The 20,225-nt window shown below is 38.4% G+C and overlaps 1 protein-coding gene across 8 annotated transcripts in view; it reads left to right on the forward strand.

Annotated features, from left to right (window-relative positions):
- CARMIL1 (capping protein regulator and myosin 1 linker 1) overlaps positions 1 to 20,225 on the forward strand; it is a 195,416-nt gene that overhangs the window by 87,098 nt on the left and 88,093 nt on the right. For all 8 annotated transcript variants that reach the window (XM_061448954.1, XM_061448956.1, XM_061448961.1 and 5 more), the window contains exons 7-12: positions 93 to 163; positions 302 to 375; positions 5,478 to 5,553; positions 8,126 to 8,214; positions 13,186 to 13,280; positions 17,477 to 17,563. In XM_061448954.1, the coding sequence (XP_061304938.1) occupies positions 93 to 163; positions 302 to 375; positions 5,478 to 5,553; positions 8,126 to 8,214; positions 13,186 to 13,280; positions 17,477 to 17,563 (492 nt within the window). The remainder of the gene's footprint in view (positions 1 to 92; positions 164 to 301; positions 376 to 5,477; positions 5,554 to 8,125; positions 8,215 to 13,185; positions 13,281 to 17,476; positions 17,564 to 20,225) is intronic.

Below are 20,225 nucleotides of genomic sequence, written 5' to 3' on the forward strand. Positions count from 1 at the left end.
ACTGGGTCTTTAAGTATTAAAGTGTCCTTTTAGATGTTTGTTTGTTTGCTGCTGTTACTATTATGTTAACTACTCTCTTGGGTTGTTTTTAGGGGGCTTTTCCCAGATGTATGCCTGCGTTTGTGACTGGCTTGGGTTTCCCTACAGAGAAGAAGTACAGTGGGTAGGTACATATCTTGTTCTGGAGCTCTTTTCAGCTAACTGTACAGAGGATGAAAGAACAGGTAAATCATAGAACTTGGAGAAAAAAACCCAAACCAACCGTTCTGTAAATATGTATTTGGTTATGTATTTTTAACAGGATGTTGATACAATTTATCTGACACAAGATACCAGAGAGCTGAATTTGCAAGACTTCAGCCACCTTGACCACAGGTAAGCAATATGCAGTAATCATGGTAATATTTTGCAAACTTTCCTTGTTCTCCTTCTCAGCAGTGTTTGCGTGCCCTTGCTAAAGTGGAATGGTCTCATAGCTGTTACTTGAATTTGTAGACCTGTGAAGTGACCATCTGTAGCATTTTTACTTTTCAGCACAAAGCTGCTGTTTTTGCACAAAAGCCCATGGAGACCACATTTCATTGAGGATCCTGAGAAGAAAAATATATTTTGCTATTGGAAGCACTCCAAGAAGTTAGCAGATAGATACTTTTCCTGTGATGGCGGATGCAAGAACTCGAATTCAGCAGAGAAAACAGGCAACTGCATCTGGTGGGCAAAGTAAAAAAGAAAATTATGCAGTCTTTACATAGGCAGAATCTTTTTCTCATGGTATACACCGTAATGAGGATTATTTTTGTCAGCAAGTCAGTGGAAGGTTTGAGTTGCTTAACTGAATCCCAGCCAGTAGTTTCTTCACTTACAATAGATGCTATCAAAAATGTGTGCTTCCAGAAAGGGACTAATTGAGGGTAATTTCAGTGTGAAATGTGGAGATATAGCTAAGTGTTGCATTTAGTTTACTGAATTTAGCTGGCTGAGGAAATTGGATTCTAAGAAAGTTGAATCTGAAGATATATAAGTAGGAGGAAATGGGAGGGAGTCTTAACTAAAATCCGTCATTATACAAGGAAAGTGACAAATTTAAGAAACTGTAAATAAGACAGAGAAAGCACTTGTTTCTTTGGGAAAGTCCAGTGGAGGAATTAAGAATCCGTCAAAAGTACAATGTTAAAATATTGTAACAGGAAAGCTGAACTTGGAGGAAGGTAAGTAAGAGTGTTTTGCCACAGGGTTCTTTGCAACTTTAAGTTACCTGGTCTGTAAACTCACAAAAAAAAACCCCACTCAAATACTTTATTCAGCTTCTGTGATGGATTTTCACAGTCTGCACCAAATCCCATGCCAAAGTTATTAACCAGTTCCCATGTTGACTAATTCAGTGGTAACTCAGACAAGACAAGGGCTAGAACTACTGCATGACAGATACAGACAAAGACTGGTTAGTTAAGCCTTGCTGAAGCAAGATAAGGGAAGGAGTACTATTCAGCACAAGCAAATATGAGACAACTTGAGAGTGCTTTAAACATACTGCAAAGTGGAAGTGCTGAAAACCCCATGGGGCATTCTTCAGAAAGTGGCCTACAGATACCCAGCTTTAATAGAAATTAAAATGATTGAACAATTTATGGGGAGTGAAAAACGCTACTTATTATGAAACAGTAGATAGAACTGTTTTAATATTTAGGATATCTCAACTGGTTCAAATGAGCTGGCTTTTGGAAAGCAGAATAATGGACTTGTTGCTTCACAAAAGCTTTTCATTGAAGTATACTTTACATAATTGACATCTCTAAGGAAATATATTGGCATGGTTAATAAAAATCTTTATTAAATGTGTCATGATTGTGTTAAGTCCAAAGATTCATAACAATTTTGGAGCTGTTTACATGCTGTGGAATCTATCCTGTGATGAGAGTTTCTACATGTTGAAGACTGAACTGAGGAAAATGTTTTGGATTGCAACTTCAAGAGAAATAGATATTTCAGGAAGTCAAAGTCTTATGTTATTCATATACAAATTAGGATATGGGATCCCAGTCAAGAATGTATGTGAATGTTTTGTGATATATTTAGAAAGTAAGAATGCTATAAATTAACAATGCACCATCATCATTTGCATTTTGAGAGACTGTTGTCCACATAATTTTGGGGATTGCTGGAACTATATATTTCATGTTGCGGAGTAGCTCTGAAGTGAAATAGGATGAGTGCACCAGTCCTCTAAATAGAGGGGTTATGCATTGCAAAAATAAACAATTTGTGGTTTTCCTAGGAAGGCATTTCTGTTAGAGGTCAGCATAAGATGTCATGGATTATAGATGAATTTAAGTTCCCAGAGCATCTGACTGAGTGCATAGCATGGCTTGCCACATGGGAACATGACTTCTGAGGCTTTATCTGAAGTTATATCATGCTGCGAACCATATAACTTTTAAAAAACAGGAAAAAAGGCTCAAAGTGAACAGGGCTTACTTAAAACTCAGTGGCATGATTTTCATCTGTGTAGCGTATGTTTTAGCATACTTGGACATTCAAAAAGATTGTCAGAAAAGCGTGATTGGTTAGACTTCTTTGCGGTGTTTTAACTTTCTTACCGTTTTAAATGCATGAGGGAACGGAGATGCTGAAAAAACATGAAGGCATTAGATCAGCTTGAATGTTGTGGAAGCTTGGAGAGGTTTTCTGCATTCCAGAAGAAGAGAATCTGTTCTCAGTTTAAGATGGCACAGATTTACATTTTGTAAATTTTTCTTTATTCTGGATGGTAATTTAGTAAGCAAACTAATGAATATAAGCAACCCAGTGAGTGAACGTTATGAGAAGGCCCTGCCTTTGGAAATGGTTGTTCGTGTTCTTTCATACTGTGTTGCAGAAAATTCAGGTAATTATTAGCACTGCATCTAGAATTTAATTAAGTGAATAAAGCAGAGTATAATGTTGAAAAGGAAAACTCAGTAAGAAGTGCACTGAGGTTAGATAAGCTTGAAGAGAAGTAGAGGTAAATTCCTAATGAACACTCACTGGTCAGAAGTACCTTCAGAAATTTGAACAAAATGGGAAAAACCCTAAACTATGTATCAGATGGTAGCATCTGATAAAGCAGAGTTTCTAAACAGTAAGGCTTTTGCAGAAATGGGCAGGGGTTTCTCTGTCTTCAGGCATGTGAGGAAGGAGGGAACTGGGGAGAAGCTAGCAGTTGGTGTTACTGAAGGGTGCCAGTATCTGTGCTTGTCTAGTGTTTGGACAGACAAGCCTTGAATACTGCAGAAGACTAAACTATTTAAAAAAGAGAATTTGCAAATCAGCTGCATTGATTTGTTTTAAAATATCCCTGTCCTGTGCCAGCGATGTTTCTTTAACTTCTTGAAAGTATGATGGTTTTCCAACTAAGCCTGAGAACCCCCTGCCCTTTAGCATTTCCCTCCCAAACCTGGGGACAAGAGAGGAGAAAGGAACACCTCAGGCAAGTTCTGCCTGCAGCCACTCTACTGCCTAGAAGTTACTGAGCTCTTGACAGCCCTCCTAGCTGGCTTATCAGCTCCCTGATAGTGTAAACATTTGGAACCAGTGTTCCCCTATCCGTGTCCTTCTGTTCCTATGGAGGAACTAGACTGTGGCTGATAGCTGAAATACAGCTGGTGGTGCCTTCTGCCTCTTTTAGGATTGGTGGTCCACAGCATTAACAGCTCTGCTCCACCAGTGTGAAAGTGGTACCGTCAGCCTGTCCAGTGTTTGCCCTGCAGCATTTACCGCTAGCTGTGGCTGTCTGGTTACCACTGTGTGGATAAACCAAAATTACACCTGAAAGCCTTATGTTCATTCCACTTTCAAGCCAAGGGCACTGGCAAGAGTGACATTAAAGGTGCTAATTCATTATCTTCTTACTGATTGTGCCAGGGGAAGGCAAAGGAAGACAAACCTCTCTGTGTGCACATTCTGTACTCCATAGCAAGGTTTCTGTCTGCCCAAGGAAAATGCTGGGAAAATGCTTCTGTGGTTGTTATTTTTCCCTCCTGACATTTCACTAGTCAGTTACTGCTTTACATGGAAATGAAGTGTATGTGTGTAGGAACAAGACCAACATGGTGGACAGAAATAAATCTATACGCTTCATGAAGCTGCTAAGACTCTAGTGTGCCAGTGGAAACGAATTCACCATGACACTTGATGTGTGCTGTGAGCAAGATGGGAAACAGTCAATCCTTGAAGGGCACCACACACTAGTTCCTCTGCAGGAGTGTGAAAACAGTCTATTTGCATGAGCTTCACAGTCGGTGGGCTACAGTCTTGCTGCAAAATGCTGCACCTTCGTACTGTTACCTTAGTGATGGGCTTGCACTTCCAAATCTAGCAACCGCATTTCCCAATATAGCCTGCTGAAGGCTTGTCCGTATGATGTTGCCTTGTCTCCTGGCTCTCCTACGTGTTTAACAGCCACCCTGAAGTGTCGGAGGGTTTGTAGAGAAAAATTGAAGAGAGGAAGAAGGAAAAGAAGATGGAAGGATGCTGCATGTTTACTGTAGATCTGTGCCTGCCTGCCTGCCCTATATCCTGAATGAGAAGCTGGGGGGTGGGGTGTGGTGTGGTGTAGGACTGGCTTATAAAAGCCAATACTTTTAAATTTCTCCCTGTAAAAACTGAGGCTTGGATTGACACTGTTTTGCTGGTCTGATAAGTTCATGTATATTACAGCTCTTTGTTTCATTATAAAGACAAGGGCTTTCTAAGTAGCTGTTAAGTCCCAGTGTAGGTGTATATATGTATTTAATATTGCATCAAAATGATCCAAGTGCTGTGCTGCTAAATGGTGTGCTAGTGCCTGATGAATGATTCAGCTGGGGGTAGTGTACAGACATGACATTTTTCAACGTCTGTTATTGCAGAAACTTAACAGAGGGAGAGCAGATCGCATTAAGAGCCTTGGAATGAAGAAAACGGGAATAATTTAGAATTTCATTTGTGAAATCCCTTTTACAATGAAGGAGGGCTGAAAGTCACATTATCCTTTTGCAGGTCTCCTGCTTCCTGGGGGAATTTAACTATAGCAATGAGACAAGGAGGTGTTCTCTAGAAGCATTCAGTCATGGAATTATATTAAATCATCAGACTGCCAAAAAGCTTTTTAGCGTCATGCTAAATTATAATTAGAGGTGATTAAGAAGCTAAAATATGTCACAGGCTGAAGAAAAAGTAATGCTATGAGTAGGAATGGCAGCCCAGACAAATTCCTGATTTAAAAATTCGTGCTAGAATGGATGTCAGTTGGACAGTAAAAAATCTGTATTAAAATACCAAAAAGACACACATCTACTGGTGATGCTCGATTTTTAGAATGCTGAGCTTTCTGTAATGAGGATGGTACTTTGTATTGCAAAAGCATGGGGAATTAGATATGGAAGAACACTTAAGAGGTTGTTTCAAATGAGCAAAGACAGTTATATGAAATGTGTGTAAAAGTGTTTTTCTTTTTCTAGAGACTTAATACCTATAGTTGCTGCTTTGGAGTATAATCAGTGGTTTACAAAGCTGTCCTCCAAGGATCTGAAATTAGTAAGTAACAAATTGAAACAGTGTACTTGCTCCTACCAAGCTGTGCTATGTTTTAGAGGATGCTGTTACATTTTTCAAAGTGAACCTTTTTAGGCTGGGTAATCTATTGAATTTTTGTTTTCTCCCTTAATCAAATCAGGAAAATATAAATGGTTGGATAGTTAATTCATACCATAGAAACACTGTCGAGAGGCAGGTCTTGTCAAAACTTCAAATGAATAAAGTTTGAAAACTTCCTTGGGTGATAACAGTAGCCCATAAAACTACTTCATTAGCACCCCCAAACAGTTTTGGGTGACTAAATAGGAAACTGACTTTAAAGCAACAAAACATCTGCTACTTTTTGGAGGTGGAAATAAAGTGTCAGGATTCGGGGTTTTTTTTCTTTGCATATAAAGCATGGTTTTCCTCATAATTTTCATTGCAACCTGATGATTTTTTTTCTCCCCATTGTCTGACGCTAACACTGTGTAGTAACAAGTATGTAGTGATGTGTGACATTGACATTCTTCTACATCAGTTTTGTTTCTGAAAGAAAATCTAAACGAGTTGGACAACTGAAGAAAAGGCCAAGAAATTCAGTTATTATTTGACATTTTAAATATTTCAAAATACACTATTTCTTCTAAACTTGCAAGTTTATAGTCACAGGTAAGCTCAGTGGTTTGAGAAGTTACTTTCACAACTGCATCCAGAAGCTTTTCTCCTTAATAATGGGAGGTTGAGTCTCATCTTGTTTAAATTGGTGCAGTTTTATTGATCTCAAAGTGCTCTTATTGCATTCCTAACCTATAATTTTGCATGGAAATTCAGTAGAAACTAGCTTATGTGATTCTTGGCAGAAGAAGGCAATAAACTGTCTTGCTAGGCCATCTTACTCAAAGTTATACGCAGAATGAAACGGGTTATTTTTAATCTTGTAGCACACTGTTAAAATCAGCATTGTTAAAAAGTACAGTGCAATTAATCAGTTTCCACTTCAACAAAATGAGACAGTTTGCTTAGTTAGAAGAGTGGCTAGTGTAGTTTGCTTAGAACCAGAACTGGCCACATTATCTGTCTGAGTATTTTTGTGTTCTTAGCAACTTTTCTGTGGAAAACAAATAACTTTGTCAATCTTGAAAATGCATCAGTTCCTTTAAAAAAAAATCTTCCACACATTCCATTTTCAGTCAAAACCAACAGGAAAACATGAATTGTTGGACAGTAAATCTGTGCTATCGGAACAGTGCTGAGAGTCAGTATGAGGTCAGACATATCTAGAGGCTATTTAATGCATTGTGTTTCATGAGTCCTGCTCTGGCATTGTGTTTGATAGATGGTACCTATCTTCTTATAGTATAGTGTTTTTATAATACATGCATGAAACTTTCCACTAGCAGTCACACTGCTCTAGAAGCATTGTGATAATGTGCTGAATTATTAAACTATAGAAGTCAAAGATAGAATTAGGAAGATGAGTAAGGTGACAGTCTTCAGGAAAAAATTGTCACCTTTACTGCGTAAAAGATGAATAAGATTTTATGTGTGTGGAAGAGCAGGGGTTTTTTTTTCTTTTTAGGAGATTCAATTAGCTTAAAGGTATAAAAAACCCAAACCCCAAACAAACAAAAACAACCAACCAACAACAATTAACACACCCACCCACACACCAACCCCCCCCCCCCCCCCCCAACTAGAAAATTCAACTCATTAGAGACAGAGATGTCCCAGGTATGACACATTGTTGTTTTTAGAGGCAGATAATGAAATAGTTTCAGCACTTCATGATCATGACTGAAATTCAGCTGTGGACATCACGTAATGTTGGCTAATGTGTGCTGTGGGAAAAAATAGTCAAATCCAGAAGTGAAATAAAACATGATAATTAAAGATACTGAGGTGTAGAATTCACTGTATGGCTTTTGGATCATTAAAGTTTTATTTGTTTGAATGAGCACAGCTAACAAACAGTTTTGTAATTGTGTTTGGTTAATGGTACTTGCAAATGTCCATGCAAATTCTAGAATCCAACAACAGTAAGATCATGAAAATTTACTCCTCTGTAGGCTGGGAGAATTCAAACTGAAATACACTGGCCCTTAAGCACTAGTCCATAGCAGTCTTTGGAGGACCTGCAGCTACGCTGCTTTTGCTTTTGAAGTTTTTTGGGGAGGGGATTGTGTTTTGTTATCATTCCTGGTTAGGCTTTATTATCCTTTGCACTAGTCACTTTTTTTCTGAAGAATTATCACGTATATGAACAAGATTTCTTTAAGAATTAAGTGAGTGTTTTTTTTCTGAATCACAGAGCTTGGTTTTTTACTATCATTAAAAAAGTCTTGCCCCTATGTTTAGGTGGCCTAATTCATAAATGCCTTGCTTTCAGTCTGCCTCTTGCTTCTCTGAGTCTTTTGCAGAAGTCCTCTGTTGCTACCTGACTCTCTTTTGGATGTTTCTGGTATATTTGCTTACTATTTATGTAGTGTAAAATGATGGCCGTGTCCTGGATTCCACTATGATGTAGAGCTTATAACTCAATAACCAGCTGTTCCATGTTTGTGTTAACACTGTTCTGTCTCTTCTGTGGCAGTCCACTGATGTCTGTGAGCAGATACTGCGAGTGGTGAGTAGGTCCAATCGATTGGAAGAACTGGTATTAGAGAATGCCGGGCTTAGAACGTAAGTAATTCCTTTGAAATGTTGCATTAGTTACTGCTTACTCCCAGTAAAAGGGATGTGTGATGTGTGTTAGCTAGAATAAGCATTAAAAAACCTTGTGCTTGATGTCTACCTTGCTCTGAGAAGTCTGTAGTCACAAAGCTTTTTATCAGGTTTTCCAGAGGTTCCTATGTCTAAGAAATCCCCTTAAACTGATGTATTTTGAGATTCTGCCTGGAGAGTTGGGTTAAGCAGAGCAAAATGGATTGGATAAGAGCATAAACCCTCAATCAGCTCACACTGTTCCTCTCCAAATAAGATTGCCAGGAGAAGTAGGAACACCTTTTTATCACTTATCATTTAAAATAGTGTTAAGAAAGTGCATTATTGCATCTTGCAACAAATTGTTTCATTACCAAGAGAGCTGTTCTTGTCTTACCCTGGATTGCAGTCTGCTCAAATGTAACAGGACTTCAACATGAGCAAGTTTTTTAAAGAAGCAAGAAAGGATATAAATAAGTTTTAATGTTTTGCCAGAGCCTTAAAAGAAAGATACATATAAGTAAGCCATAGAATTTAAACCTTGCATGTGTTTTAAATACAGTAAGTTGTAGTTACTAGGTGCTTGCTTTTTTTTCCCTTCACATGAAATAGAAGGAAATTTCAAGTTACAGACTAGCCCACTTGGAAGTATTTGTCTCCTGGTTTAGTGTTAAGAGTATCCTCCAAGACCATGTAGACAAGAAAAACCGTAGCACTAATGGATTTTTTTATGTTAAAAAAGCAGAGGAAAGATGGGCAAAGCGGAATGCTATATTGAATTGCAAGTGAGGAAGGAAAACAAGTGCAGGGAAAATATTTGGTGTGCTTTATATTGTCTCCTCTTCTACTGTTTCAATCTTCTTTTCCTTTTTTAAGATGGGTTTTTGCATTAAAATACCTGTAACAGAAAATTGCCTAAATAACACAAGAAACTTGAGGTCAAGTTTGGAATTACACCCAAGCTTTCTGATCACTAGAGCACTGCCTTTAATAGCTGTCATTCAAACATACCTGATTTTAATCCCATTTTTCTTGCAGTATGTGCCATGAAATCGAGTGATAATCATTAATATTAAAATATACATTGACTACCTTTACACATTGCCTACCTTAATTTATCAGAGTTGGATTAACTGGTTTCAGTTTTAACAGGATTTGACAGATAATCAACCTGTGACTTTGGTTTTTGTGTCTCTGTCTACGTGCACAGTGTTTGGCATTTTGCCTTGGTGTGTATCTGCTCTGATCAGCATTGTCTGCCTGTTTTTGTCAAGGATGTATTTGTCAGTTTTGGCATTTATCATATCTGCTTGCTAAGAGGAAATACTGTTGTTACTCGGCATCTTCCTGTGCATAGTTTACAGACCAGTCATTTTTAATGAGCTGTGACAGAATGCCAAACCAGGGTTAAGAAAGAACTACCCAGAGTAATAAGCAGATGCAGGAGCATATTTCTTCCTGCAGTAGAGTCAGTTTCAGATGATTCCATTCTCTCCTACCTCCAGCCTCTCATTTCTGTGATTTGGTTTGGGCCATGGCCCCTTAAACACTTGTCATCCTCCCAGCTGATAAGGCAGAAAACTATTGTGCGGTAGCAGTTGAAAGGATGCAGGACTAGGGAAGTGCAGACTTGCTGTAGGGGAAAATGGTGTCAAGTGAAACCTCCTGTCTGATGAGATTTGTGACAGTTTAGATGTTCTTGAAAATTCTGTCTCCATTGCTGTTTCTTTATCAGACGTTGTCCTGGGTTCAGCAGTAGCAGTCATTTTTCTCCTTCTTGGTAGCTGGTGCAGTGCTGTGTTTTGACTTTCAGCTCAGGAGCAGAGCTGATAACAATGATGTTTTGGTTTGGCCAAGGACTTTGTGAGCCTCACGCTCTGCCAGGGAGGAGGGGAAGCCAGGAGGAAGCAGAGACAGGACACTTGACCCAAACTGACCAAAGAAGTATTCCATACCACAGCACGTCATGCCCAGGATGTAACTGGGAGTTAGCCGGAAGGGCTGGGAGACTGCAGGGTTGGAGGAGGTATGTGTCAGTGCTTGCTTGGGTTAGGGGGATGAGTTATCAGTTGGCTGGTAGTGAGGTGATGTATTCTCTTCCCTTGTTACTTCCTTTATCATTATTATTACTGGTGGTAGCAGTAGTGATTTGTGTTATACCTTAGTTACTAAACTGTTCTTATCTCAACCCGTGGGTGTTGCATTCTTTTCGATTCTCCTCTCTGTCCCTCCGGGAGTAGGGGGAGGGCAAGAAGGGGGGGAAGTGAGTGAACAAGCTCTCTGACTGGGTTTAAGCCACCACAGATGTAAAGGGTGCAGTCTAGTTGGATGGCTTTAATGTGTGTATCAAACACTAATGTTTTGGTTAAGTATGTTAACTGAGGTAAATGATAACCATCTCACCAGGGAAAGGAAAATCATTCAGGATGACCTGAACAGATGAGCTTGAGAGTTACATCCCTGAGGTGTTTTATAGGAATGGGACAATATTAGATAACCAGTATTCATTTCCATGAAACGGCAAGGCAGGCTCTTCAGTCTGCAAAGGCCTGTTTGCAGAAGCTGGTGAAAATGGATCTGTTTGCTGTGCTTACATACTCTCTGAAAGCTGGCAGGCAGAATGTCCCTACGACCTTGTGCACTGCTCTCTGCAGGCCTGTTCTAAAGGGAGTGCCCAGCTCCAACAGAGAGGAAAAAAGCAGAGGTGCCTGGTGCTGGTACCTAGAAAGCCTTTGGCAGTGATACTGTATCTCATCTTCCCCTGCTGGATGGGTTCTGAATGTCCTTAGACCTAACAGTGTTAGTTCCTTCCACACACGTCCTCTTTTTTTGTGTTACAGGAATATTATCTAGACAGATTTTGAGAAACGACTTTTATTTTTCTGAGATTTATGGGTCTGCGGTGTTGTTATTCCTGGTGTTATATCCTTACCTGCCATAGGTACAGTTTAATTGAGTCTTTTTTTTGAACTCCATCTTCAAGCCTGGCTGTGCAATGCATACAGAGTGAATTCCACCTCAGTTGTCCAAAAGGTTCTGGTCATCCTGCTTATATTGTTGGCAGAAACTGGAACAGATTGTAAACAAGTCTGGAGGTATAGGCAGGATACTCTAATGGCAAGAATCTGTTAGGGACAAAGGAAGAGGTGGAAACTCCTCATGAAGAGCAGGGGTTTGTTTATTTGGTTGTTTTTTTTTTTAAACTCAAAAGCTCATTTTTCTTGGCTGGGCATATGGAGCTTAGTTCAGTTGCCTAAGCACAGGCATCTAGTGCCATTTGAAATGCTGGAGGGTATCCACAGAGTGTTGGCACATGTATCCGAGAACCCACAGGAGATACGCAGTCTTCTGTGGCAGCAGCTGGTAGCAAAGCAGGACACCCTGAGGCCTGTGAGGTAGCAGAGATTCAAGCCCAGAATTTCTTTTTGTCGAGTGTTTGTATTCACATGGTGCTTGTATTTTAGGAAAAGAATACCCTTTTCCTAAAGGCAGCCCATCATGCATTTGCAGCGCTGGAACCTGTTCTAGCCCCAGGAGTCTGTTTAAGGACATGAGGTTTCAAGCGGAAATTAAACTTGCCTGGAACATCTCTGTACGCAAGTACATCTTGCAACAACAGATAACCAAAAGTTATTGAGGCTATTGCTGTCCAGTCTCTGCTCTTTTCCAGATACTGGAAGAGAATGCTACCTCCACTGCAGTTCTCAGCACACAGACTAATCTACTGATTTTATGATAGGCAGGATCTGTCCTGAGGAAAGAGGGTGGTGTTGAATTATTACTCTCCTAGCAACGTAGCCAGTAGCTCTCCACTACTAGGCTACAGAAGGTAAGATGATGCACTTCAAGGCAGAGAGAAGAAAGCTCAAGGCATATTTTTGATTTCTTCTGCCATGTCTAATTTAAGTGAAGCAAGAACATTGAAATTATAGTTTATTTTAATGAAAAACCACAGTAAAGCTAGTCCTCTCATACATGAATTCTCTGTAGATAACAAGGACAGGTTTGAGGATTTGTCTTGGTGCTCCTAACAGCCAACAGTCTTCTGACTAAATGCAAGGAATATCTCCACCAGCGTCTGACAGTGTGGTTGTATAAGAAACACAAACTAGCCTTGAACTTAGTGCTGTGGATAGGGGTAGTCCAGCAGCAGCAGAACAGTCTCAGACAGGGCAGTGTTCCTTTGCCTCTCAAGTGGATTTTGAACAGATAAGAGGTCATGCTACTATAGCTGCCTACTATAGTTAGTTAAAGTTAATTCAAAGCTATTTGTGCTACCTGGCCTGGCTGTTGTGAACACATAGAACTGATATACCATAGTCTCCTGGGACCCGTTACTAGGGCTGTGGTTGGCTAGTTATATGCTTGGATGCTTCTCACTGTAAAAAGAAGCAAGCAAATACCAATTCATCTGTGTCCTGCTGTTCTTTGAGAGAGCTATTCCTGCTCTTTCACAAGGTCATAAATACTCCTGGTTTGTTGACCTTCTGGATGTGTTGCAAAGCCTGTCTGGGTGACCTGGTAGAGAGCTGCTGCAAGTGAGGGGGTTGGCTTGTAAGTGAAGGAGGTAGTGGTATGCGAGTTGATGTATGTATCTCATTCATGCGTTGAGTCTCTCCATGGAGGAGATGAAAGATGTGCAGGAGTTTTCATTTTTTCTGTGTAATTCCTATTTCATATCTTTAGATCTCTATCAAAAGCAGATTGAGCTTTGATTGAGTGCCCTCAGTCTCTTAGGTCGTTGAATAAATAAATAATATAACAATCCACTTTGAAAGATAGCAAATTAGCCAGATAAGCATTGTTTAGAACCATGAAGAATCAGTTACTGCTCTGCAGTAGGATAGGCCACTTCTGGCTAGTAATCCCTTGATGCTTTTACGCCTTTGAATGTGCTGTTGATAGAGGAGATAACAAGATTCTTTCTCCCTCTATTTTCTTTCCTTGCAGAGATTTTGCACAGAAACTAGCCAGTGCCCTAGCCCATAATCCCAACTCAGGACTCCATACGATCAACCTTGCCAGCAATCCACTTGAAGATAGAGGTATTGTAACTGTAACCTTTCTTTTTTCCTCTTTCTACAAATACAGTAGGAGGATTACTGCTGCTCTATTCAGCTTTGCTTGGATAATAGGTTATTGTTCTGTGTGTAATGCTATTGTAAATATCTGTTGTTCTCAAATGACTCAGAATCTCTGTTCTTCTTTGGTTTATACGTATCCATTAGCTTGTGAGAAATATTTAAATGTCTTAAGCCAACCATGGATTTCATTAGATTTCATTACATTTTCAGAGAATTTTCTTTTAAAGGAAGATAAAACTCAGTAACTATTTAGGACTAAAGTGGTGTGCATTTTAAAAGGCAATGTAATCAGCTGAAAGATTAAGCATAAGGCAATCTTGTTGCTTGAATTATGTTTTCCTAATTTTTTTTTTTTTATTTCAGCCATAGTATTAAAACTATTCCTTTTTCAGCTTTGATTTGCACAGTGTGTTGCCAGTTTGCAGTGCTCAGTAATACTGGTGTAGCTGGTGTGCTCATGGAGCAAAGTGCCCATGCCACAAGATATAAAATCAAGCTGAACAGAACAGCTATTCTTAGATAGGGCACCACTAGGCATGATATGTACCGAAATCAAATCATTCCCCTCCCTTGTCTGCTCTCTTTTCACCCAAGAGGCACAAGGTTACATTCTTTCAGGCTGGAGTTGACCCGTCAGCGCTGCCCATGTGAGGTTCCCGTTTGCTTCACTTAATGCATTTCAGGGACTCAGTGTCCTGGGATCAGACTTTCTTGTGCTCCTGTTGGGCCAGAAGAAAAACAAAAATTTTGTACAGTGAACCTTTTCTTCATTTACTTGATTTGAGGAAATTTTCCAGTCTTTTTGCTGTCATGATTCAAAATAGAAAAACTGCTCATTTTGATTGCAACCTGTGTGACTCAGAATGTTGTCAACGCAGGGTTGTGTAAGTGTCTCTCCTTTTTTCCTCACTGGACCGGCAAGAAAAGATGGAAAGGGATTTTTTTTCCTTTCCTCTTTTGTATCTCTTTTCTTCTTGACTAGAAACAAGTATGAAAGTATTTTTGGTTGTTTTCTTTTTACCTATTCAGAGTATTATTTTATTTACAATTGTTCACATGGTTTGCTTTAACTCTTCTGATCACGGCTTGCCTGCTGATTACCTCTTGTCCTCCTTAAGAGTCTGTATCCCATGAAAGCAAATGGTTTGCTGAAGAACATCACTATTACAGTGTGCTGTAGGCCTAAATGCATTGTACAAGAATTTCTGTTGTAAGCTGGAAAAAGGCTGTTATGTTGTTGGTGCACTTCTTCAAAAGCAGAATTTAGGTTGTGTTATAGGAAAGGTTTTTCTAAAAGGAGCTCATCTTTATCTTGAAAGCAAAGCAAATACTCATTTGACTGACGTTATATAGTGCAGAGGATTTTTTTTTTTAAACACATCAGTGTGGGTACTTACTTTGCAGCAAACTTATAGATTCAGTAGATTCTAACTGTTCTGTAGTATCCACATGCAACATACGTACAATGAAATGCAGCAACTACAACTTGGAGGAATTAGTAGTGTGGGGTTTTTTTTCATTATCTCAGTCTCTCATCACATATGCAATTAAGATTTGACCTTTTCTTTAGGGAATTAGGTAAATTATGGGAGTACTTAAAAAGAAATTAACTATAATTGCAATGTGCAAATATTTCAGCTTTTCAGTTTAAGAAAGATTTACGTGTCCTGTGATCTGATATTCACTGAGTGCAAGGTAGATTTGACTTTATTAGATTTGAAGGGGAGCAAGCATTTCACAAGTAAAAGCTGGCATAATGGAGATTCATGTAAAAATTAATATTTCCTAAAATCTTGAAAAATCACCTGCAGGAACTGGACGTTCTACTGTATTATTTTCAGTTATAAGAGAAATAACACAGTTGTGTGAATTATAGAGAAAAATGTATCTTTGTGCCTTGTTTGAACAAAAAACCACCCTAAGCTATTGTATATTATTGAGTGCAAATAAGTAAAGACTTTATATTATTACATTAATGCAACTGTCAGTATCCCAGTAACATGGGAAATGCATAAGGCATAAGATCTGGCTTCAGTTCAGATACAAAGCAGTGTTTATATGAAGTGATTTACACTGAGACCAGTCTCTTAATGTGTGTTTGGCTTCCCTTTATGGTACTGTCAATATTTTTGAGACTGACACCTGGAAAGTTTATCAGTCTTGGCTTTAAAATCTAGCCATGCTAAAGCAATGGGAGTTCTGCTTTTGGCTCTACTAAGATCAGGATATAATGTCATATTTTGTTAAAATTAATGCAAAACAAACATTTTGAAACCTGGAAATACTCAAATTCAGAACTGTGTGCGCCCTGATGCAATTAACTCTATTTCTGGCATTAGAGGTCTCATCCGTATTATGAGGTTAGCAAAAATGGGTGGCTTAAAGAGTGTTTAAGGGCCTGAGTGACCAGAAGTACTTTTTCTTTTATGAACCTGATTCCTGCATCTTAGAACTGGGTGGATCCTTAACCTCCAGTGCTGGTAACATGTTAAAATTACTCTGTTTGGCTAAAGTGGTAAGCAGTATGCAGATTGTTAGCTAAACAAGAATACTAAAATGGAGAGGTAAAATTATTTGCTGCATGTCTTACTCAGAAGCCTTCACAACAAAAAATATTGTTAGTGGTCCTGATTGTATTCCTTTTTCTCCTCTTTTGCCAGCGTAACTCTATGTTGATTTTGAAAGCATACATTGTGACTAACCCAGCTTAAGAAATATGGACAGTCCACAACAGATTATAAACTCTGAGGCCACTCTAACATAGATTGAGCCTTCTATTTTGTGAGGAACTAAACAGATTTTATTTTAATAGTAGAGCTATGAAAGAAAATCTGTTAATATGACTTGATCTGTTCTTGCTTAAAGTTGCTGAAGACATCTGGTTACCATTGTGCTTTTCAATAAATGATGCCAACACATTCATGGGTCTTGTATTTTGGCAATATAAATAAAACACGGTATGTTATCTTGAGCTGCATGGATGTTGTACCTATCACCAGCATACACGGCATGTTTTTACAGAGAGCATTAAAGACCACCATCCCCCGCAAAAATATGTGCAAGGTAGCTACTCATTCATTATCAGTGATAGTTAAAAAATGATGTCAGCAGAGTAAACATATGTGTATGATATACTAGTGGACTGTTTCTTGTCTGCATATGTGAAAAAGGGTACCAGCTTTTGCATTTACTGTGTTTTGAATCTTTACTCTCTTTCTCACTTTTCTCTCCAAGTTTCTGTAGAGAACTGTATTTCACACCTCAGGTTAAGCCTGGAGATTCTCTGTTGATTTAGTCCTCTAATAAATATTTCAAGATTAGTTCCATTGTTATTTAGGAGGTGCTCTCTGAATCAAATTTCAGTCTTTTGCTTAAATGGAAGAATTAAATTTATGGAGTGTGGAACTTGGATACTGTGAGAAATGGCTTTGATAAAAAAGTGTTGGGTTGTGGGTTTTTTTTTTCTTTTGTTGGATTTGTACTGAGATAGTCCAGTCTGTGTCTGCATCTTAGTGGATTTTTGCTGTTTGGGATCACATGCATTTTCAAGCCTGTGTCCTGGCTGGTTACCTGCAGGCTACTGTAGGGGAATTAAGTAGCCATTATGGTTCAGTAGACATTTGAGGTTCTCAGGGGCAGTGTTCGCTAGCATGGGTGTCTCTCTTGCCTTGACAGCCCTTCCTTTTGAAAGATAATAAAAATTGTTGGAAGTTTCTCATGAAGTACTGTTGTTGGGTTTTATTTTGTTGTTGGGTTTTTTATGTTGGATTTTTTTTTGGTGTTTTTTTTTTTCTGACTCATAAAAGGCTTCCAGATTTCTTAAGTGCTGACTGCTTGACATATGTAGCATCTGCCCTTTGACTACTTTTCCAAAGTATGTGTGTATTATATAGTCATTAAATTAATCAAGGTGACTCACTGATCGTTAACAGGAAGATTTCCTATTTGTTCAGTGTTTAGCAAAGACCTTATCTAGACTAAGTCAATCATTTCAAAGATTTACGGTCATAAAAGGTAGGGTCATTTTGCTTCTTTCCACCCCCAATGAGTGCAATTCTGTAGTTCCACCAGTGCCATTTGCACTTGTGTGATTGTGTGAAAACCTGAAATCACACAGTTGACCTAAAAATTTCCATTTCTCCTTGCTCCCCCAACAGGCGTGTCATCTTTGAGCATCCAGTTCGCCAAACTTCCAAAGGGACTGAAGCATTTAAATTTATCTAAAACCTCCTTGTCACCTAAAGGTATGTTTTATAGCTATGCTTCTTTACTCTGTTCTACAGGTTTCAGGCTTACAGTGTAGTAATACCTCATGTTACCAGATTATAAAGTAATTGAATCTGTAAATGATTTACATATGTATTCCCAACAGCACTGATGCTTTTTTGCAGTCCTGGGTTGCTGAACTGTGGGCTGAGTTCTGTGTTCCCTTCTTACTCACTTCTGTAAGCTTTGGGCTTGAGCCTGTACTGTTCAAGAAAGATTGAATTTAGACTTGGCGTAAATGTTATGTTTCATACATGCTTCAAAAAGATGTCTGAAGTAGAAATGTGTAGGGAGTTTTCCAAATGTTTTGCATGCAATTATTTGATGAAACCATGTGTTGTGACAGTGGCTGCTAAGTGGTTTGTTCCGAGTAAAGATTTCTTTGTTTTGTAACTTGCGGATTTCTGACTTGATGCTGTAATTGCAATGTATATTTTAAAAGCAGTAACAGTCCTGAAACACAAGTCAGAAGCTTTCACAATTTTTTGCATTGCTGTTTTACAAATAATAGATGCAGCCACCTCTCAAGCAGGCTGCATAAATCCAGGCTCTCCTGCATAGGACACGAGTGTTAAAAATAGAAAAAACACACTGAGATTATTGCAGCATTTTTGCAGATGTTGATGACCTGGAAAATATGAGTTAAGGTCTATGAAGGGCATTAATTGATAACAGATAGTAGCCATGCTCTTTTATCCTTTCAGCTACTGCTTTGTGAAGTGCAAATTCTGTTCACCTAAGCTTTAGGGCTGACCTGGAGAGAAAGGTTTTTTGGTGTGTTTTTTTTAAATGAGTGTCTGTAGCTTGTTATGCTGAACTAAACAATAAACTATAAACAGGTTCAGTCATGATTGTCATTAAAAAGACTGTTAAACTGTGGGGTTAATTTTTTCCACTGTTAACTGCTTGTCACTAAAAATGAAGTTAATAAAAAATCTTGGCTAACCTTACATGTACTACATTCATGAACATTAGATGTTCATGAATTTGACAGAAAGTCATGCAGTTCTGCTATGTTCATTCATCCTGTTCTATTCTTCATGTGATCTGAATGATTTCAGCAAGTGCTTTGAGATTGTTGAGTCAGAGAACACTCTAGCTACACTTCTGTCTTTGTAAAGAATAAATTGCCAGCTTCGTGAAGTTCATCCACAAAACTCTTGTCAGTAAAAATGAATTCTGAGATTATGAAAAGAATTTGGAAGGTTTTTAACAGACTTTTAAAAGACAATCTTGAAACAAAAGCTGAAAATGTTTCCTAGTATGTCTAATACCTCATGTGAATCCTAGACCAGACTACATTGCAATAACTGTCTATTCTCCAGAGAATAACATGTCACCTTGAATATTGTCCCATGGCAGATCCTCAGTATTCCTTAGAAAAGTATATGCAAAGTCTTACAACTGGAATTCTTATTCCCTATTCTCAGTAACCCTCTTCACCTGAAAAAACTGACCTTCACTTCTTCATTTGTCTGCAAAACTGTCTTATCTTATCCAGTTTAACTTAAGAAGACAGCACTGAATTGGTTTTAACTTGTGAGGCTATTTTTGAATTTGTAATACTTCCTATGGGGAAGTCTGAAGGAGACCTTGGATTTTGGATTCAGTAGACTCCAAGGTGCGTGGATTAATTTTTTTCCTCAGACTTTTTCTCTTTTAATATATTTTATTGTTTTTTATTTTGAGCTTTTCAGTTTCAGAAATTCTGTACAATCCCTCATTACTTTTTGACTTTTTGAAAGTTAAAAGAACTTTCTCTTTGAGATAAGTTTCTAAGGTTGAGAAGTGAAGTTCAGGTGGTAACTTCCCAGCTGATCTTTCTTCAAATATTGTATCTCAAAGTTCCTGAGAGCCATTAACACTTTGAGCCTTCTGAGAGCAGTAAAAGAGCATAAAAGATTGTCTGCAAATGAAAGTGAGATTAGTATTAGAGTGTAGCATGAGGTAGGTGAAGTTCAAACAGAAATATATTGATTTGAAGATTGTGGTTAAATGGAAAATTCTAGTATACTCATTCAAAGATAGGGCTTGCTTTTCTGAGCCCAAGCCAAAGGCTAATTAAATCCTTCATTCACCTTGTTTACCTTCACTGATGTGCCTGATTTTGAGCAGTTGGCCCTTTTTGAACATGAAACAAGCAGCAACGTTATGGATTGTTTGATAGCTCTTCTTCTCCCCCAAACTCAAACACTGCTCCTGAATTCCCATAATTGATTCTTGATATCACAATCTGAATTGTTAACAGGACATTACATTAAACTAGATTTGAAGGAGTTAGAAATAGCCATGTCCTAACTTGTATTTGGAAAAGCTGAAGAATTTCAGAGAAAGAATGCTCTGACTGGTTTGTTCTCAATGCGAGCTTTTAATTTTAATGTAAGAAATATGTATTTGTTTTGATCAGGAGCTGAGAGTCTTTATGCATCTCTTGATATTTTAATTAACTGTTTTTCTGAAATTACAGGCAAATACATTAGCTGAAATATTTCATTTTCGAGGTCTTGTCAGTTGCTTTTGAAGTTTTCGCAATTATAATTGTTAATGTCTTTCACAGATACTTTCATCTACTGCAACAGCTACTTTTATCTAAATAGTATTGTTTGCAAGAAGACGCTGACTGAACATTAGGGAGTAAAC

Source organism: Pezoporus flaviventris, unplaced genomic scaffold (assembly GCF_033815535.1).
Source record: "Pezoporus flaviventris isolate CSIRO_AGI_PZ_B2104156 unplaced genomic scaffold, CSIRO_AGI_Pfla_v1 ptg000007l, whole genome shotgun sequence".
NCBI lineage: Eukaryota > Metazoa > Chordata > Aves > Psittaciformes > Psittacidae > Pezoporus > Pezoporus flaviventris.